The 20536-nt window shown below is 38.2% G+C and overlaps 1 protein-coding gene across 1 annotated transcript in view; it reads right to left on the bottom strand.

Moving 5' to 3' along the window:
- The window catches only part of LOC134538813 (RNA-binding protein 28), a 39539-nt gene that overhangs the window by 14792 nt on the left and 4211 nt on the right, over nucleotides 1–20536 (bottom strand). Inside the window, exons 4-7 of the mRNA XM_063380315.1 lie at nucleotides 8559–8827; nucleotides 7716–7884; nucleotides 5977–6232; nucleotides 2346–2565 (exon numbers count right to left, since the gene is read on the bottom strand). Coding sequence (XP_063236385.1) covers nucleotides 2346–2565; nucleotides 5977–6232; nucleotides 7716–7884; nucleotides 8559–8827 — 914 coding nt within the window. The remainder of the gene's footprint in view (nucleotides 1–2345; nucleotides 2566–5976; nucleotides 6233–7715; nucleotides 7885–8558; nucleotides 8828–20536) is intronic.

Here is a 20536-nt window from a genome sequence, read left to right as displayed (position 1 = left end):
TTTACTTTTAATTCACCCATGATCTGTGGTTTCTCCGGGCGCTAGGTGCCCCTTTTTCCATTTCTTACTATGTTTTTAAAATTGTAAAGAGTTTTTAGTAGGGATGGGATTTTCGAATCTTGGATTCGTCGAATATACCGAATCCTATGGATTCGAGGATTCGTAGGATCCGAGGTGGGATTCGAGGTGGGATTCGAGGTGGGATTTGAGGTGGGTTTTTAAGAGTTTTAGGTAGTAATTGAAAATTGTAGTGCTGGGCGAAGTTTGAAAATTTTGAACCGAACCGAACCGAACCCTTACGTTCGGTTCGAAACCCCTTAAAATATATTCGAAAAACCGAACGTTCGTTTAAAAAAAAATTACGTTTTTATAATTTTCTAACCCCCATTTGAGACCGTTCACAAAACAGCACAACAAAATTCCATTACTTGTAATATTCCGACTTTTATCGCATAATCGTCGCCTCAACAGTTTCAAGCGCAGACAAAATAATAATAAAAAAATGATTAATCGTCGCATAACTCTCATAGCATTTTTTCATAGAGGCGCGCTTTGTTTTTTGTTTACTTTAGAGAATTTTGTATGCATTTCTCGTACTACGTAATATAAACTATTGTACAAATGCCAAAGGTATTGTATATTATACCTTTAACTATAGTGCGTGTACGAGAAGTGTTGTAAAATCACCAAAGATTGCGTACCCCATACGTTAAACTAAAGCTCATGTACGAGAACTCTCGTATTTCGGCAAAACTAACGTGATCAAGTTAACACAAGACAAATGCGGTAGGAAATGATTACGTAAATTACGTATTTTAAATTACTGGAATGTATTTATTTTCTTTGGCCTTTTTGGTTATAGCAGTCAGGTACTGAAAATATTAATTTAATCTTGTGTATTAAAAGTACTGGTCCAGTAAATTTTACAGTACGGTACTAAAGTTGACTAGCGTAGTCGCGGCAGCCATCATTATTTCTCGTGTTTTCTTTTTTACGACGCAAATTTTTATAACCACACTGACTTACGTTACGTTTACAATATTTTTGTTCTTGAGGTGATTTGCGATGAGCAGGCTTACGTCGTTTAAGTTTTTCAAATGGAGAAAAGATAATGACGACCCAGATGACCCAGAACCACCCCAAAAAAATGTCTAAAGTTTCTTCTGACGAGCAGCATTCTTCCAAGAAAACAGCAACTGCAGTCAGCGGGTTTTGTAATGTAGATAGGTAACTTAATTCACATTCGACTTTTTTTTAATGTCCTATTAAAAAGTTTTACTTTTTAAAAATGTTAGGTTATGTCTACCACAAAAATATGTTATGTGGCCTTATGCTGAATGTTCGTCATCTTTATAATCTTATATTTTTTTTTAATGAAGGTTAGTGTACACTGAAAAAGGAAGATAGTCTTTTTGAAATTTAGATGGAACTTCTTCATGAATTAAAAGTATACATATATATACATATAAAAAAATTAAATGCAAAATGATTTTCTCTAAACTGTTTTCTTTCCTTCATTATTTATTGCATAAACTTTACTTATAAAATGTTTTGCAATGTTTTAATAAAGCTAAGCTATATAATGTTTTAATAAAGCTAAGCCTTATAATGTTTTAATTTTACATATGGCTGGAGAACCTTTCTTTCTCACCATTCAGTTAAAGACCGAAATGTTGGTGGTCGGTTCATTTTAATTCAAAACAATTATTTCTGTATGAGGTTTGGTTCAAAATTTTTTTGCTATGGTTCGATTCAGTTTGGTTCGAAACCAGAGAACTGAGGTTCGTCCAGCTCTAGAAAATTGTATACCTAAACTATATTATAAAGGTAATGGAAATGGCACAAACATAAGTTAAACTACGCTGCATTTTGTCAATTAGCATAACTACTCTATCATTTCCAACTTTCAATAATATAACATTGCAGAAAAAAATGTAACTTTTTTTAAATGGTGTCTGTTATACAAACGTATTTTATTGAAAACATAGGAAGGATTAATTTAACAGAGAATTAGACAGATGCAAACTTACGTGTGTGGTTTTTGAGGTTATTTGTCTCTATTTTATATCAGGTGTATACACTATGCACTTATTTTACAATTTTATAAATACACATGTTTTTTTTTAATACATAGGCCTATGTAATTTTTTAAAATAAATGTGTGATTTTTTTTAATAACATGTGGTGAAGTTTAGTGTGGGACTGGGATTCGAGATTCGATGACAAACACTGAGGATTCGAACAAGGATTTGGATTCGACCAAAATGTGGATTCGTCCCATCCCTAGTTTTTAGTCTTGCCTCCAGATGGAAGGCTGGGAGTGGAAACACGCCCGACGCGCTCACCTTGAACTTGACGAAGCCCGTGCCCTTGGAGTGCTCAGTGAGGGGGTCGATGCACACGAGGGCGTAGATGACCTCGCCGAACTGCTCCACGCACTCCCGCAGATTCTCGTTGGTCGCCGAGAACGGGATGTTCTTCAGGAACACGGTGCGGCCTTCCGCGACGTCGTCGGAAGTCACCCGGGGCCGGGCCCCGGAGGAGCCCTCGTCGTCCTCCGGGGACCTTCGGAGGAGCGGCGAGACCTCGCAACCTTGCCCACAGACAACTGCCACACTATACAGTTCAAGGACTCCTTTACCCCATTTCGTGACACCCTCACCGAGTTAAAACCCAGTGAACCTCAGGTGCAAGATGCAGCAGTGTTGAAAAAGAAGCATCTGAAGTTGGCCACTTACAAGCAAGCACATAACTAATAATGGCATTTCTCTCTTTTTTTTTTCCAGCTATAACTTAATAACTGTACTAATTTTACAAATTATTAGCAAAAATTAGAAGAAATAAATATTTATGCTTTCATAACCTGGAATAAATAACCTATTATTTTACACGGTTGAACGCAGATGAAGTAACAAACTGGGCCCCAAAAACTGGTTGAGTAGTGTTACATTCAGGGGCTTAGCCAGGGGGGGGGTTAGGGATTCAAACCCCCCCCCTCCTTAGCACCAAATCTTTAATTAATTTCTTATTCATCACTCAAACAAATTTCATATGAAAATTAATAAAATTTTTACGATTACAATATTTAAATTTAAGTACCGAAAACTGCTAAAATAGCACTATTTTACACCTTAAAATCCAAATTTTCCCGGGGGAGGACCCCTGGACTCCCCGCTTTAATACGGGGAGGGAGGGGGGACCATGCTTGTTAACACCCCCCATACACAAATCTTGGCTACGCCACTGGTTACATTTCCTCCCTTTTTTTTCCTGTATGTATCCTCAATGCTGAAGTGATTACAATTAATGAACTATCCTTATTTTAAATCAAATCATTTGTCACTTCTGATATTTTAACACAAGACTTTTTTGCTTTGCTAAACTGCAAAAAAAAAAAAAATAAAATAAAGAAAATTTTTTTTCTCACAAAAATACAGTAGATGCCTCCAGTCCGCTCGGTGCAACCAGCGACCGACTGCCGTTCAGCCTCGGATCGCTCGGATCCCGCCCAAGGTCGGTCCGCCTACGAGCTCCCGGTCTGCCGAGCGGGCGAGTGCTTTCTCATCGCACAACAGCAACTGCCCTGACCCGCCGGTGCTCTAGCACTCTTGCTACATGTCCTGTCCATCTTAATGTAAGGAGGTTAGGCATTGGCCTACCCTCAACATTGATTCTTCTAACGTGGGGGTATTGAGAATATAAAAAAATATTTATTCTTGTGTTATGTTTGGTGTGGAAATATGTATTTGTCTTTGCATTCCTTAGATGTTTTTTTCTATAACTCCTTTTTTTTTTTCCTTTGGTGGCTTCTGGCAGAGGTGATTTATAAATACAAGGTAAAGCCGGGTTTTGGAAAGAATGAGTTAGGAAGGGCCGTCCAGCTGGCGCCAAGAGGTGTTTGAAAGTGTTGTGTTGTGACCTAGTTAGCTGTGATTGGCCAAGGGACGTTTCACTTCATTTGGGAGAAAATCGCTGTAGGCTGCCGCCATATTGTGCCGGAACTATTTCTTTATAGGTAGCCAGAAGTTATTGTAAGCTGTTACATAATGGTAAAGTAAATGAATTTGTGGTTTAAAATCTTGTATCTATTTGTTGTTAAGCTCATGTTACTTTGAAGTGTGTGTTTGGTTGAAGTAATTGCAAATATTGACCGCGGAAGGATATGTAACTTTGTCTCTGGAGGGAGAGAGTCATGTGACGGTGGATTGGAAGGAGCTGTGAAAAGGTGGTGAAAATAAAGCTTTTCTTTGTAGTTGGGTGTTGTTAAATTTATTACTGGAGAGTTACCCACTACAATTAAACGTTAATTGCTTTCATCATTTGGGCTTACGTGTGCTGTAGTAGCCTGTTATAAGCCTCGGAATATAATGCAATAAAAAATAAAATAAAAAATAGTGCATGGCCACCATGCGCGTTTAAAGTGAAACTTCACATGGATAGAAAATTTGTACGGTAAACAGATATCAGAAACACGTATACAAGTGTGCAAGCATACAAGCATACATGAAAGTGTACAATTGTATAAAAAAAATAATGTGTGCAAGTACAGTAGAACCTGGTTTTTACATTTTTCAAGGGATCAGGACCAAAATATGTAAAAAAAAAACAGGATATTTAAATCAGGAAAGAGTTAAAAAATGTTTTGTGTGTCTCACTATGATGGAAACAATAACAAAATATATGCCACACTGAATAAAATGTCAGAGATGCTTACTTTTTGTATATTAACTAAAACTTCAATATCTCACATGATATTTTGATTTTGATATTTTCACAGTTGTTTAAAGTTTAACATGAAATTTTTGGTTCTTGAGTAAGAGATTTGAATGTTGGAAGGACCTCAAAATGTCCACTTTTTATGGTGGTACGTAAAAAAGAGGTCCTACTGTAAGTGTGCGGAAGTAAGAAAGTGAGCAAGTGAGTACACGCAGCAAGCAGGCTGATAGCAAAACCACGACACATTTATCACCTTTAATACAGTACACGGAATAGCATTGCACTGAAGGTTCACAACCGTAACAAACATGACGAAACAACACCTGCAAAGAGTCAGATTCCTTACATGATTTTTTATTCTCCTTCCCCCACCCCCTCTCTACAAATTAAGCACCCCACCCTAGACCAGAATTTTTCATTTTTCATTGTGTTCTGAAGAGTCATTGCCTTGACTTACCCTAGCAACTGCAAAGAAGATTCATTAAAAAAAAAGTTTCTGTGATAGCTTCAAAAAATACCGTATTTGCTCACGTAAAGGCCCTGCCCGCATATATGCCCCCACTCCTTTTGTAAACATTTTTGAGAAAAAATTTAAAAACGTGTTTTTCTGGGTTTATCTGAGGGCAGGGCAGCTTGGCATGCATCAAACAGCAAGCCATGTATTGTAAGCGGCAGTGATACAGAGACTGGTATTATAGTTTGTCCGCTCTCAGTAGGACCGTCGTGAGGCGTGACAGACGTACGCAGTCAGTCGTATCTCAAACGACATAAAGATAAAGAAAGCTGGACTCCCGCGCTTGTGTTGATGTGGAGTGTTGTCGGAAAAGAAGAGGGGAAGAAGATGGGAAGTGAAGGAGGAAGGGAAGTGGTGTCTGGTTGGCTGGCTAGCTGGCAGGAGGGAGGTTAAGCCACGCCTCTGCCTCTCTCCCCTCCCGCTAAAGCGCTGCCTCCCCCACCCACCCTCATTGGAACAAAGACGCACGACTTGCCGACTTGCCAGTCGTTCCGCTGTTTCATTTAATCAAAATTTAATTGGCGTTTAAATAAGTTGTGGCGGTATTTCATTTTGCTTTTATTAAATGTTACAATGTTAGTTTTTCATACCTGAAAAAAAGAAAAATCTATTTTTTCCTCCAAATTCGCATATAGGCCCCCTCCCCTTTTTTGGACTCGAAAATTTGGAGAAAAAAAAAGGGGGGGGGGCGGGCCTTTACGCAAGTAAATACGGAAACACAGAAAATAAATACCAAACCCACATACCCCTCTTCGCCGCCGTCATCTTCCAGCTCGTCTTCCGACTCAGACGGGCCGGACTCCTCCGAGCTGCTGACTCTGCGCTTCTTCGCGTCCAGCTTGCGTTCGTCCGCGTCCACGTCGTCGTCGTCATCGTCAGGATCCTCCTTGACGGCGGTCGCCTCGTCCTCGGGCTCGCTCTTGACTTCCGCCCCCTCCCCCTGCTGCGTCTGGGCCGTGAACACCTTCTTGGGCACCGCCCAGTCCACGATGATGGTCCTGCCTGGAACACAAACACAGCCTCTTCAGGCACATCTGCGAGTGTGTGTGGGTTCCAGGCTACTGTAACAAGGTCGGGCCTGCGCCATCTGCCACCCCTCAGTCGAGCAGTTCAGATCTCAACTCAAGTACCTACCAAATGAGGACATAATAAAATAATATTAAACGGGATAAATACTCGTAAATTAATATTAAAAGCTTGAAGGGTTTGTCCATGTTGAAAGTTTCCTCGCGTAATTGTTCAGGACCTAAGGGTAATTGAGAAGCTTCCCTGTCGCCACGACCTCTTTGACCACTACCGAGTTGAGTATCGCTCTCGACCACCGTCCGGATCGGGAAGCAACCGCCGCACCTCGAGGACTACGTTTTTTTTTTTTTCTGATCCATTAGCCATGAAGGCAGGACAATACTGGTAAGAACCTCAGTAGGTAAACTGCTCCCCTGATGATGGCGACTGCAATGTCGACCGAAACGTCTGTGAATTATTTGCCAAGGACACGGCTACAACCCAGAAGCCGAGCTACTTCGGACAATGGCCGTGAAAGCCTGCGAACATTATCAGCATACACAGTTTACAATTAATCTTTTCGTTTTCTTCAGAGCCTACTACGGGTGGGAGGCAGCTTTATTTAATAGTTTAAGTTCAGGGAATTGACATTTTAAACGTACCGACGAGACTAAAACTTCTAGACCAGATCATGTGGTGTCCTGGTCCACATCTAAGCACTGGCGTTTTCACAGCATCATTGCAAGTAAAGCTATTGCGTGGAATTGCGCGAATAAAAACTATCTTACCAGAAACTGCGAGTACTTTTTTTCCGCCAGGCCATTTGTGCACTGGTGCAGGGACGAAAGCGGGTGGGACGCTTGGAGAAACTCACTGACGACTTCGTACCGGCATCGCAACAAGGTGTCCACCGCTCAGAGAGGGCTGATACAGTTTGAATCAGATCATTCGAGGGATCAAGCCTGGCACCCGTACAGACCACGTCCCCGGAAGCTGGGTCCACATGCCAATCCCACGTGGTGGCGCTCAAGTTCACGACTAGTAATCCGTTTAACTAAACGTGTGTACTTCCCCGGACATACAAGCTTTCTTCAGTGAGACAAAATATAAAAGTGCAATAGAAAACCATCTGTCATGAGTAGAGACCTGCAAAATTCGCGGTTTCGATGGCCTTCAGGATAGACCGCACATACCCCTGTACACTCGGGCAAATAACGCAAGTTCACTGGCTGCTGACTTGTAAGTCGTCTCAGCTGGCTTGTCTGTGATTCGATCCTTCTTTGGTTGAAGGTTTATAAGTGGCTTGAGATTCATCCAGATGAACAGTAAGCCAATAGCAAAATTAGCTAAGAGGTATACGTGTTAGAATTCTAGCCAATAGCCGAATGAATCCGCGAATTTTTGCAGGTCTCTAGTCGTGAGTCAAAATCCCAAGACAGTCCCGGACAGACCACACCACAAGCGGGAACCACAAACGTACCCATGAAGGGCTTTCCGCTCGTCTTGAGGATGGCCTTCGCCGCGTTCTGCTTCCACGTGAACTGCACGAAGCCACAGCCGACCAGCTTCCCGTCCGGCCGGCGCAGGAGCTTCACCTCGTGAACTTGGCCGAATTGTTCGAAGTGCTCCTTGAAGTTCGCCTCCGTCACCTGGCGCAGGGGAACGAAACGCATCACGCACCCGGCGGCCGAGCGGGCTCCTCACAGACCGCAGAACAAGCTAGGGACGCTAGGTCGTCCGTCCATCATCGCACGGAACACTCGAAAAAAACGACCCGTTTGTGACAAGTCGCGACCGTGCCCGTCCGACACAAAGATCGTTCCTTGCACATACATACAGGAAACACTTGAAAAAATTTTCAATCTGAAATTGCAGGTAGTGGGATGTACAGTCCTGTTTAATATTATTATTAAATCATTTGAAAATGTAACTGGTAGTTTTTAAGTACATATGTGAGTTTGGAATGAATTTGCAGAATTTGTTTTTTCTCACATCGTACAGTTATATGTTCTTTAAACAAGGAAATCAAAGAATCGAATGATTTTAAAAAAAATTGTTACATAGTGGTTTTTCAAATCTAATTGTGTGTAGTAAAGATTTATGATTTGATATGGTTTTTATCTTACCTTAAAAAATAAGCTGTTTTTTAACTTTTAAAATATAAACAATGCTGGTATAAACCACTTAATATGAATAGGTATGCGTACTGCTTTGTTAAAAATTTAAAACCATTAAACTCAAAATCTTAGTTTTAAAAATTAAACTATTTAAATTGCCTCGTGACGAAAGATAAACTTGTAGTGGAAACCACAATGTTACCGACCTTGAATGGAAGATTTCTGACGATAAGCCGTCCTCTCTTCTGCACGGGCTTCTCCTTTTTCTTCTGCCCGCCGACTTGTTCGGCGACCTCATCCACCGGTTCTTCCTTCACGACCACTTCCTCGAGCTCCTCTTTGACCTGTCCCGCGTCGTCGCTCCCCCCTTCTTCGTCGCCGGGGGCGGTGGTGGTCCCAGGCGCCGGGACCCCGTCGGGGCGGGCGATGATGTACGTCAGCTTCGACAAGGCCAAGCTCACGTCCAGCGTGCGACCTGCACCGCGACACACAGTACACTCCCGACTATCCGCGAAATCAAGTGGCAGGGCCACAGCGGATAGCGAAAATCGCGGACAATTATCACTATGTTGTATGGATACAAAGAAGGAGTGAAATGATCTCCACCATTTAATTGATAAATTTACTTTTATTTGCACTCATTAATTCAAATATGTTTATTACTTTAACAAAGAGATTATTTTAACTATAACTTTTATACATGTTTGCTATTTAACTTCTTCCAATCTGTGTTATTCTGTTAAGGATAGGATGATGATAGGAAAAGTAGGAAACGAATGGGAGTGTTTCAAGTTTAATGTGCCTCGAAAAAGTCAATTCTATGGTTGTTCCAATTGAGCGGAAGAGAGATAGATGCGGCGCAAGCGTACAATGAGTGTAACGGGACACAGCGTAATGGGACAATAAGCTTAACGAGACACTTTTTTCGTGCGTGCAGCCGACGTTCATCGATTTATTAGACGTTGTCACGTCAAAAAATCTAAACAATTATGTACAGTAAAAGTTACAATTAATAATAAAAAATTTTAAATGATGCTAAAATGTTACCATTTTACTGAATAATTAACATACAATACATTTCAGTAATGTAAACATAAAAGTGCTCTGTACTTAATTTGTAACAAGCATACAGTACTTACTGTACGTACTCTGAGACTTCATTTAACACTAAAGAAGCAACCATACGACTAGAAACAAAGCAAAACAGAGACAAAAATAGCAATGCATGCCAGCCTACTGCGTGAGTTCCGAGAAGGCCTGTATACTGCACACAATACAATCGTCAGTAGCATTTAAATTTGCATAATTGTAATCAAATACAGATTTACACATGTGCTGTATTTTTTCGTAGCATGCGCGGATAATCCGCACCGTGGATCATCCGCCTGTGGATAATACGGAGTTTATTGTACACACAAAACTGCTCAAATCAAGTTGCAACACGCAGTCTCAACACGATGACCAGCTCAACATTTCCTGGAATTCCTTAACCGATTTAAATTGCCTGACTTTTCCTGGTTTTCTAGTCCTGTAGCAACCATGATTATGCTTTTGATGAAACACAACAAAGATGTATTTCTATACTACTCATTTTAAAATTTCATTAAAACATTTAAAATTTGTTAACTACATTTTAATAATTTTTGATTACTTTATAAACTGTGTGTATCTGACAACAGAGCATACGAGAAACAAGTATAGCGTGATGGCCAAAAATTGTGCTTTGGAATTAACAAGTAAATTATGTACACTGCAAACCAGGGTTGAAGAAAAATACCTGTTTTTTTTTTTTGTTCAAACCAGGTTTCTTAGGCTTAAACCAGCTTTGATAATTATGTCAGTTATTTTAGTTCTCAGCATGTTCAAATGAAAGCTAAGCAACATCCTGCTTTCTGCCACTCATGTTGAACCAGTAAAGTTATAACGTCAAAAAACTGAAGTCCAGCAAATCTGAACATCTGACTGGGACTTAAGGGCTGTATCTACGCCCCATAATAACTCGAAGAACATCTCTTTTTTTTCTAAAGCTTTTTTCGTAAACCATTCAAGACACAGAGTTCAATAATTTTATGCCACAAGAAGATACTTATAAAATTCCACCTACAGTTTCAAAATTGTGTATGTGTTCTTTTTAAAATATATAAAAAATCATAAAAGTAAGAAACAATAACTTCATCTTACGAGTAACTTATTAATATTTTCACAAAATTAAAACTATAGGACTAAAGTTCGCATTATTGCGAATAAAATGGTATATTAAAAGTATATGGTTACCGCGACAATAGTTTAGAAATTCTTAATCGCAGATGGACATTTTTCGTGCTGCTAGGGCCTGCTTTGTGCTGCCTGTGCGGGAGAAGGCATGAAGCTTCCGAGATACCGAGGTTGGTGGGGGAAGCCTGAAGCCGCGGTAGGGGAAGTGAGGTTTGGGGAGCCTGGCAAGGGGGGAGGGTGAAAGGGGGGTAGCGTGTGGCTTTCCGGGAAACCCCCGGTATCTTCAGTGCTCAAGGCTTCTGTCTGCCTATGCTAGAGCGAATGAATTCCATTGACGTGATGTGTCCGACTAATGGTTATGGTTTAGCACGAAAAAATAGTAATTTTGAAATGCTTGCTGTTATACAAGTAGTTCGCATTGGTGTTCCTTGAATGTAAGTAGAAGAACGACTATGAAACAGAAATGTGATAAAAGGAAGGGGAAATGGGGCCAATTGAATTTGAGTGCACACCGAAGAAAACGAAAAGCAACTGCTTTCATTGCATATCAAAAGCAAAGGTTAGTGTGTACGTCTACGTCTGAAGAAATCTGTAATTTGTAATATATGGTAATTAAAGGTTTTTTACGTGAAAAATAATATTTCTATGCACAGGAAGTGCAAAAAAATATCAGAAAATCTTACAGTAACAGAGGATACTTGGCAGAATTCAGAAAAATGTTTGACTGAGGAGCACGAAGAAATTCAGTTAGGTTCACGACCAGGAACAAGTTATACGGAGAACGAAATACAGGCACAAAAAACGTATAACAAGTAAGTTTCCTGTTAAAAAAATGTATTCTCCAATACTCGTTCAACTATAAAATTTTTAATGAAAGTTTAAACTTCGGGTTTATTTAGACATTCGAGAAACAAAAATCGATTCAAAATCTGCAAGTACCCACCTATGTAATTAGATTTTCCCGTATTATGAACAACCAAATTGAACTGTACATAATAATTGTAGAGTACATTTAATTTCACTTATGAATACTATTATAAATGTGGAGCAATAGCATGCAGACATTAAATGATATATACTATGCCTTGAATGGTGAGTTGAGCAAACAATAAAAACCGAGGTTCATTTTTAATTTAACTTTCTTTAAATCTAATATGCAATGAAATTCAAAATAGTTGATAAACTATAAGTTAACACTGTATAGAGGTGCTGTTTTTCGCCTTTGTTATTTTTGGCTTTCATTTTATCATCAGTAATTTTACCAATAAAAAAAACCGTGCAACTTTGACACGTATGAACTGAATGAAGTTACAGCATTTTTATTTTCGCAACAAATAGCAACTTTGGCTGTAATCGAAATTTTACAAAATCTGTCACATGAAAAGTAAGGTTTGATTGTTTAAATTTTTTAAAATAATTTTGTCTGTTTTAAACAAACAATTCAGCATGTATCTTCTTCAAATACTTTTTATATCATATGTTAGACATTCTAACTGGTTAAATCAACTTAAAACTGGTTTTTATTCAAACCTTTTAATCTGAAATAAATTCCCATGTTCAGATCACTATTTAATGTGTGTACATGACGTCTCCTAAATCCTTCGCGTTACTTCAGTCACCCCTGCAGCTACTGGAGACAGAGGAAGGCGCTTTGTACTGGTCCGCACGTGTTACTGACAACGAAGTAATAGACGAAAATTGCACTGATATCAGCTCAAATACAGTAGATGAAACAGCAGCTATATCTTTTCGAAAGGAAAGCAAGGTATGGCATTTACTTCTAAACTGTTACATGTATGTGAGTACCTGTATTATTAAAAAAATTATTTGATGCTACACTCCAAATCGGAACCATTGAACATTCAGAGATTGACTGATTTTTCACCCATTTAATTTGTCAAAACTTCTTCATCGGGAATCTGTGGAAAACTAGTTAAAAAAAAAGTTAAAATAAAAGCACAATTGAAACACTGAAAGGTATGAATTCACGTATTGAATTTGTGAAGAAAATAAATGCGCCCACTCATAAAAAGAAGAGTAACTTTAGGGATACACTTGATGTTACAGCAGTGGCGTCTCGTCAGGGCAAGCAAGGCAAGCAGTGCTTGCCCAGGCAGTTTCCAGACATTGTATTTTTTAAATAAATATTTTATTCAAAATAGTATTTTACTTTGGCTCGTGCAGTTAGGTGTATGTATTTTTTACACTATCTTCTTGGGACCCAATACTGTGCGCTGTGCGCTATAAAAAAAGAACTCGTTGACACAAAAACATGCTGTTTTAGAAGCGTTGCTAGGTTTAGAAGCGCTGGTAGGATCGCTTTCAGCAGGAAGGCTGCCGCAGTAGTTTCCTTTCGGAAGGGGGGTGGCATGGTACAAAGGTTCAGAGAGGGGATTGGCTGGAAAAATACGCGGTAGAAGCTACGAAGGTAACGCTTTCTTGCCGAACTGGAGCGAACATGGCCGAAGCAGACGGTGGAATTTTTCCGCCGACTGCTTCGGCTATGTCCGGTACAGTTCGGCACGGCAGGTGGCGATGTCGTGCTGACTGGCGGCGGAGTGAGTGGTCAGTGTAACCACTCACCACCAGGGGCGCTTGCGTCCCTGGTCACTAAATCCAGTCCTGGATAAAAAGCAAAGCGGACCACGAGTCCAAGTGGCCAACCCCCGCATGGTAGACTCTTTTCTACTCTGTCCAACACTTCATCCAGACCATCCTCTGTCTCCTGTAAATTCCTACACGTAATGCATGCCAAATTGCATCCCGCATGAATGTGCCCAGGGTTTTCCCTGTGTCTATGCAGGTTTTACCTGGGCCCAACCTATCTCTAGTTATATTCTAGATTTAAGAGTGAGGGGAGTTAGTCATGGCGCCAATCGTTGCCATGGCTGGCCAATCCCCTCCTAGCACACGATGCATGCGACCCTCTCCCTGCATGGCTAATCCCAGCATGACTAGGCGTATAGGCTACGGCCTGAGACGCACCTAGGTCCCTCCCTAACCCGGACCCCTCTAAAATACACTTAGTTTAAGTTAGGTTAGGAAAAAAAAAAAAAGTAGGTGGCGATGTCGCGTTTCAGTCGGCGGTCGTCTCTCGGGGCGCGCGCATCTCTCCCGCGGGCTGTTGGCTGGCAGTGCGTGGGGGATTTGTGGGTGTACGATGATACTACACTCCCACTTAGTATATAAGTAATGTAGAGTAGGTATTTTACTATCAGAATAATGTAAGTCAATCATTATTTTTCAAAAATAATGTATTTAAAAAAAATTTCAATTTTTCTACCTGTGGAATAGTCAATGTTCAGTTAAGAAAACTACTTAAGTAGCACCATTTTGTACCTTGAAATCCATATTTTCCTGGCGGAGGGCCCCCAGACCCCCCCCCCCCCCCCAACCTCATCATGTTTTGGTGTGAACGGAGTTATTGCTTCCCCTCATGTAAACCTCACGCCTCGCCACTGTGTTACAGACGGGCATTGTCAAGACATAGGTTCCTTTTTTTTATAACGCAAACCAATTATTATAAATAAAATATGCTTTTATCTCCGAATAACTAACTAAACTGTGCTAACCTGGGTTTAAATATTGATATAACTTATCTTTTGAACCTAAAAATAAAAAATAAAAATTGGCGTACATGTTTTTGATGTGATAACGTCTTATAAATCGATGAACGCCGGCTGCACGCACGAAAAAGCATGACTCATTGTCACGTTCCGCCTGAGCCGAGCGTGTAAGCGAGGGCGCGGAGCGTTCGGCTTGAGACGAATCTTTTTAGGAGCAACACCTGACGCCCTAGAAGGACAAGATGGGCTTGTAGAAATTAAATTTCCTTCTTCAGCAGCTGGCAGAAACGTTGCGGAATCAGTTGCCGAAGGGAAAATAAAATATCTGTCACTTGTTGGAAACGAATTACAACTGAAAAAATGTAACGAATATTATTACCAAATACAAGGACAGCTCCACATAACAGATCAAAATGTATGCCTTTTCGGTATATGGACATCAAAAGAACAAGAAATGGTTATTATAAGAATAGAAAGAGTAGATATATTCTGGAAGAATGAAATGGAACCTAAATTGGTCAAGTTCTATGAAGAATGTTTGCTCCCAGAACTTGTCGACCCCAGACATACATGTAATATGGAGATTAGGGACCCATTTTCCAACAAGAAATAAATTATGCAAACAAGTCCGTAACAGTCTGCGGGACTGCAAGAACATGCTGCGCATAGGAAAAGTAGTAGACTGACATATAAGTCATTTTACCTGATTAAGTTTATAATATTATGTACATTATTTGTAGATCACAAACAACTGCCTTAGCAGAACTGTTTTTCTAAGGAGTAAATGTTTATTAATCAATATTGTAGGATTTTGGATGCTGTTCACCGATGTCATGTAACAAGAGTAATTTATCTTTCCTCCAAATATATATCACTTAGTGTTTTAATTTTGCATTTTGATGCAAATCCTGTGATGCATTAATTAGTATTCTAAACTGGATTATAGTATTAGGTGGCTATAACTATCAATTGTATGATGACATGTTCATAAATGAGTAGGCTAGGGTATATTTTGTGTGACTTAATAATATATATAGACTATATAGAAACTATAGACTATGTACAGGAAGTCCTGAAACGGCCGTAAATTAAGCACACCGCACGTGAATGGTGGGCAAAATAACAACATTTTTGACGTGACAACGTCTAATAAATCGATGAACGCTGGCTGCACGCACAAAAAATTGTCCCACTACGGATGTGTCCTGTTTATTATTTTTTTTTTCCTAACCTAACTAAAAACTAAGTGTGTTTTGGAGGGGTCCGGGTTAGGGAGGGACCTAAGTGCGTCTCAGAAATAAAAGTAAATTTATTAATTAAATTGTAGATTTCATTTCACTCCTTCTTTGTATCCATACAAAATAGTGATAATTCAATAAAAATTATTCAAATTTATTCATAAAAGTATGCAGAGGTAGAATTTATCATACAAAAGATAGAAATATTTTAAAAAAATTTCTTCCTCAAAGGATATAATATTTTAAATGCCTAAATGGTTTGGTTGCAAAAACCTATTACGGCTAAGTCTCAGGCCGAATATGATATTTCATTTTCTTCTGGATCAATCATTTCATCAACGTTTTGTTATGACGTCACATTAAACTATCATCCGTAAACCCACTTTACAGACAACCAATTTTTTCTGTTTTTTTCACACAATGTGGCAACACAGCATGCGGTTAGTCGCCTCTTGCGCTCAATAGGTTTCATACTAACAGAGTAAGCGGGTTCAAATTATGGTCAGTCCAAAAATTATCTTTCGCTAGAACGGTAGTTGTATTATATTTGTTGAGCGTAAGAGAGGAATAACCGGCATGATGTGTTGTCACTTTGCATGCGAAAAATGTTGCCGTACAACATTTTGCCACTAACATTTTCGTCTTCAATTTTGTCCAGGAATATCGTGGTGTGCTTTATTATACTGCCGTTTCAGGACATTCTGTATGCATTATATGTTGGCACAATAAGTCAGCATAATATCTCTGCAAAAGCTTATGCATATAATTAATACTACTTTGAATTTAATTTCAAACAAATCATTAAAGTTAAATTAACGCTCAGAGAAAAAGAATCATTTTCCTTGAATATGCAGGCCAGAAAGAAATGATTCTTCAATTTGGCTACATTTGCTATATGAATAGGCCTACGAATATGAATAAATAACCATGTATTCAAGTGTTGTGATAAGAGAGAAGCCGAACGCAAAATAATCTGTTACAAAGCGTTAGAATTAGGAGGCTAATTTAATATTGTAATTTATCAATAGTATGCCAATGTATGTGTGATAGTGCTGTAACTATGCAGACATTTAGTGTTGTTATTGTGAACATATTGTAATATTGTGTGATAAGTAGTACAATGTGTATTCTAAAACTTTGTCTGCATCTCATATTAAAGATGAGGTATTGTTTATTGGAATTATTGTGTCACACAGTTTCAGAAAAAGTGACGATGTAATTACTGTATAAACATAAAGTGGAAGTTTTATGCAGTTGCAGGTCTAGTAATTGCTGACTTATTATCACCAAATTACCCTTTTGTTGTTTTACTTTGCGTACCTACATCTTTGTACTGACTTGTTGCGTTTTAAATGACGATATTTTATAAGGGGAAAAAAAATATGGAAACTGGTGTGTAACTCCTCGATCATCAACCGTGTAGAGTATGTAAGACCTACTATTTACATGTGGATGAGTATTTAAAGAGGTCATGGGACATAATTGACTGTTAAACATCTTCTCGGTCTACCATAGCTATTCAAAAGCAAAAATGGGGAATCTAAAAAATTAACTACCATATAAAATAATCCTTTTACCGTAGTTGCAATAACAATTTCAATGTTTTGGCTTATTATTTGGTCAGCACATGAGCAGTTAATGGAACAGTGCTCGTGGCGATGTGGTAGTTATTATCAGCAACAATAAGAGAACTATGTAGATACGTAGGCCTATGAATTTTTTAAAACAAGGCCTTATGAAAATGTTCCTCGTGATATTTTAGGATGAAAATATTACGTCTCATGTTTGTTCTGTTTATGATTGCCATTAATTATTGTAAACATTTCTCTCAATGATTATTCCCCGTGTGATGGCATGGTAGAATTCCACCACAGCCTGCTGGACTTGGCACATTACATATAATTACCAACCTTTTTTTCTTATTTGTTTTCAAACACATTATAAAGTATTGTTCAAACCAAATAAAAACTGAAGTTGCAAAAATATAAGATTCTGTGCATACCGTCTTCCTACATAATTTGAGTTAGAATGTGGTTTTGCAATAACCTACTGCAATTAATTTCAGTCACTAAAAAAATGCAATGTTTTTGTTCGGCTATTTTATTTTGTATACAACTGGAATTATCACTGGCAAATACTTGTAATATACCTTCTCTGTTACTCAGGACCGGTAGTACACCTAAAACGTTTACCGAAATCTGATGTAACCAAAACCTTAAAGTTTGCAGCATGCCAGAAATCCATTAAAACGTGTTTTTGTAACTCGTCAAAAACTTCAGGACATAATTCAAAATTAAGTGTTTCATAATATTGATGTTATCTATAACATGCTCATAACCTATGATAGAATTCTAGTTCTGATAACAAATCTGCTCTTTTCTGAAATTAAAAAAAAATCAACGTGTGTCCACGTTTTAAAACTATGTAGTCTCAGATTAATCGCAGGTAATACAACTTCCATAACAAAAAAATATTATTATATACAGTAGATAGAGTCTCGCTAATAGGGACTTGTCGGAACCGGACCCTGTCTGGATCACCGAATGTCCGGATGAAACGAAAACCACTTTAAAATGTTTCAAAAACAAGCTTTATAGCCAAAAAGTATATATATATATATATATATATATATATATATATATATATATATATATATATATATATATATATATAATTGATGAAACTAACGTTTATTCATCATAAAGTACATATGTATATAAGACTTCAGGCGACTGAGAGCAAGCGGACCCTCTCTTAGAATTGTAATTTCTCGTTTTTCTGTGCCACAACACTTTTTTTAAAGATTCGTCTGTATTAACCGGATGTCCGGACTAGCGGCGTCCGGATTAGCGTAATTCTACCGTATAAATAAATATATATTAATATATACACATAAAAATGAAGTAAGGCATACAATATCAAGTTTCTGCAAAATACGTAATTGCAGAAAACTCAGAAATTTACAAAAATCCCAACATATTAATTCATCTTAAACTAAATCCTTTTTTACCTTGGTTATTTGTAACAGATTTAGGATATCTGAAATTATTTAATAAAATTAAAAAATAACTTCCTAATTTACCAAATTACATATACAAATTAAATTTTATATGTATATCTTACTTGACTGAGTATGCACAGGCAAAAGGAACCTCTCGTAATAAGTAAGTTTCGCAGGGGCACAGTTATTCATATCATTAACTTGCTTTCTTTTTTATTTGTCTTTCCTCCTGAGCACGTTTCATACTTTCACTGTGACATTTTTACCCTCCCTCACTTTCTGTAGGTAGCTAAGTAAATATAGGCCTACATTTCACTACTATCATTCTGTAACAGTAGTGTAACATTTGTTCTATATCCGTTTTTATTCTTCGTATTGTAATCTATTCGTATAAGTTAACATACCTAAATATCCAATTGCGTCTATCTCAGTTTCAATTTATCAGCATGGATATAGATGTGACGGCCAGAACACAGACATCCAAAAAGATATGTATTACCTCTGTATCAGTTTCAAAAAAAAAGCTAATTTTTGACAGTTCTAATTTTGCGCCAGTATGATTTTGACAGCATACACTCTAAAGCTGAATTATTGAAAGTTCACTAATTCACAAAGATGGATGAAGCAGTTTTAACTATTTGAATCTGTGAAAATAATGTATGTTAAAACAGTGAATATTAACAGATTTCGTTTAAAAGTGTCAATATTTCACAAATGAATTAGTGAATATTCACCGATTGTTTCTGTTTCCACATAATAGTTTTAGTTAATTGAAGCAGAATAAAATCACCCCTTCATCGGTGCTGCACCTGATGGCCTCATTGGAAGTCATACAATAGTGGAAATAAAGTGCCCAGCATCAGCATACGAAAAGGATCTAAGAGAAACCACGAACGAAGGAAAACTGAAGTACCTGACGTTTTCCGATGATAAAATGAATTATGTCGCTATAAATAAGAAACATGAATATTTTTAATATAATACAAGGTCAGCTACATGTCACACAAAGGTAAAGCAGAGGGAAATCTCAAAAACAGTTTTAGAAGTGTGTCTTTAGCATGTATTTTGCAAGGACGTACGAATATTTTCAAATAATATTTAATTTCCAGTAACCATAACAAAAAACTTTAATTTCAGGAATTTATCGCTTTACAGAGTAGCGTTGGATAGAAATTACGGTCAATTCATGTATACGTCCTTAGCATGAAGTTTTCAGTTTGTATTATTATTGTTGTTCAATTTCTGTGACAGAAATTGTGTGAGCGGGAAATAATTTTTCAGTACACTGCGTATAAATTTCAACAATGTCTTCATTGCACGTTTTTGACATTACACACTCAGTTTTAAACGGTAAAGTTTTGATATGTTGTTAGACAAATTAAATTGTACAGCTGTGCAAAAGTTAAGCTTTCGACAAATTTGCCATAGATTATAGTCATTTGCCTATATTCCTGGGCTAGGTCTAATGTGCATAGCCTACGTAGTAGCATATGACTGTGCTGGGACGAAAGCCAAACACAGGTACATTCTCAGAACTGGCGGTGGAGACCAGCCCTCCTTCCTCTACGGCGCGTGCAGACGACTGTCCAAGCGAGAGGGGGGGGGGGGGGGGGTACTGCGCCGTCATCCCCTCCCTACCTACTGTAGATACGCGGCGAGCCCAGAACGGTGACGCCCCCAGCTACAAACTCCGCCTCCAGGGCGTTCCGTTCAAGGTTATCCGGACACATACCGAGTTCTCACGCGTATAGATACGAACCTTAACCACAGAAAGGGTATTTCCCCACAGGAGGAGGATTCACAGTACAGTCGGAGATTTCCCACAGAACAGGAATTAACTTACTTAATATATTTTTAATTTTAGAGGACTATTTAATCAGGTATAATTTACAATATATTCCGATCTTGATTAGTATATAATTTTAAGTTCCTGTAAATCACAAGAGTTAAAAAAAAAAAATTAAGATATTCTATTTACAAACACATTATTAAAAAGGGGGTTGTCTGTAAAGTCGGTTTACGGACGATAATTTTACGTGATAACGTCATACGAAAACTTGATGAAAAATTGTGTACTTTTTTAATTTTCAAAATATTATTTACAGTTTATGCAAATTTAATTTAAATAATTTGTTTGAATATAATCACGAACAATTAGTTAAAAA

The sequence above is a fragment of the Bacillus rossius genome, chromosome 14 (genome assembly GCF_032445375.1).
Source record: "Bacillus rossius redtenbacheri isolate Brsri chromosome 14, Brsri_v3, whole genome shotgun sequence".
In the NCBI taxonomy this organism is placed as follows: Eukaryota; Metazoa; Arthropoda; class Insecta; order Phasmatodea; family Bacillidae; genus Bacillus; species Bacillus rossius.
The sequence above is the reverse complement of the archived record's forward strand: the minus strand, read 5'-3'. Positions and strand labels throughout refer to the sequence as shown.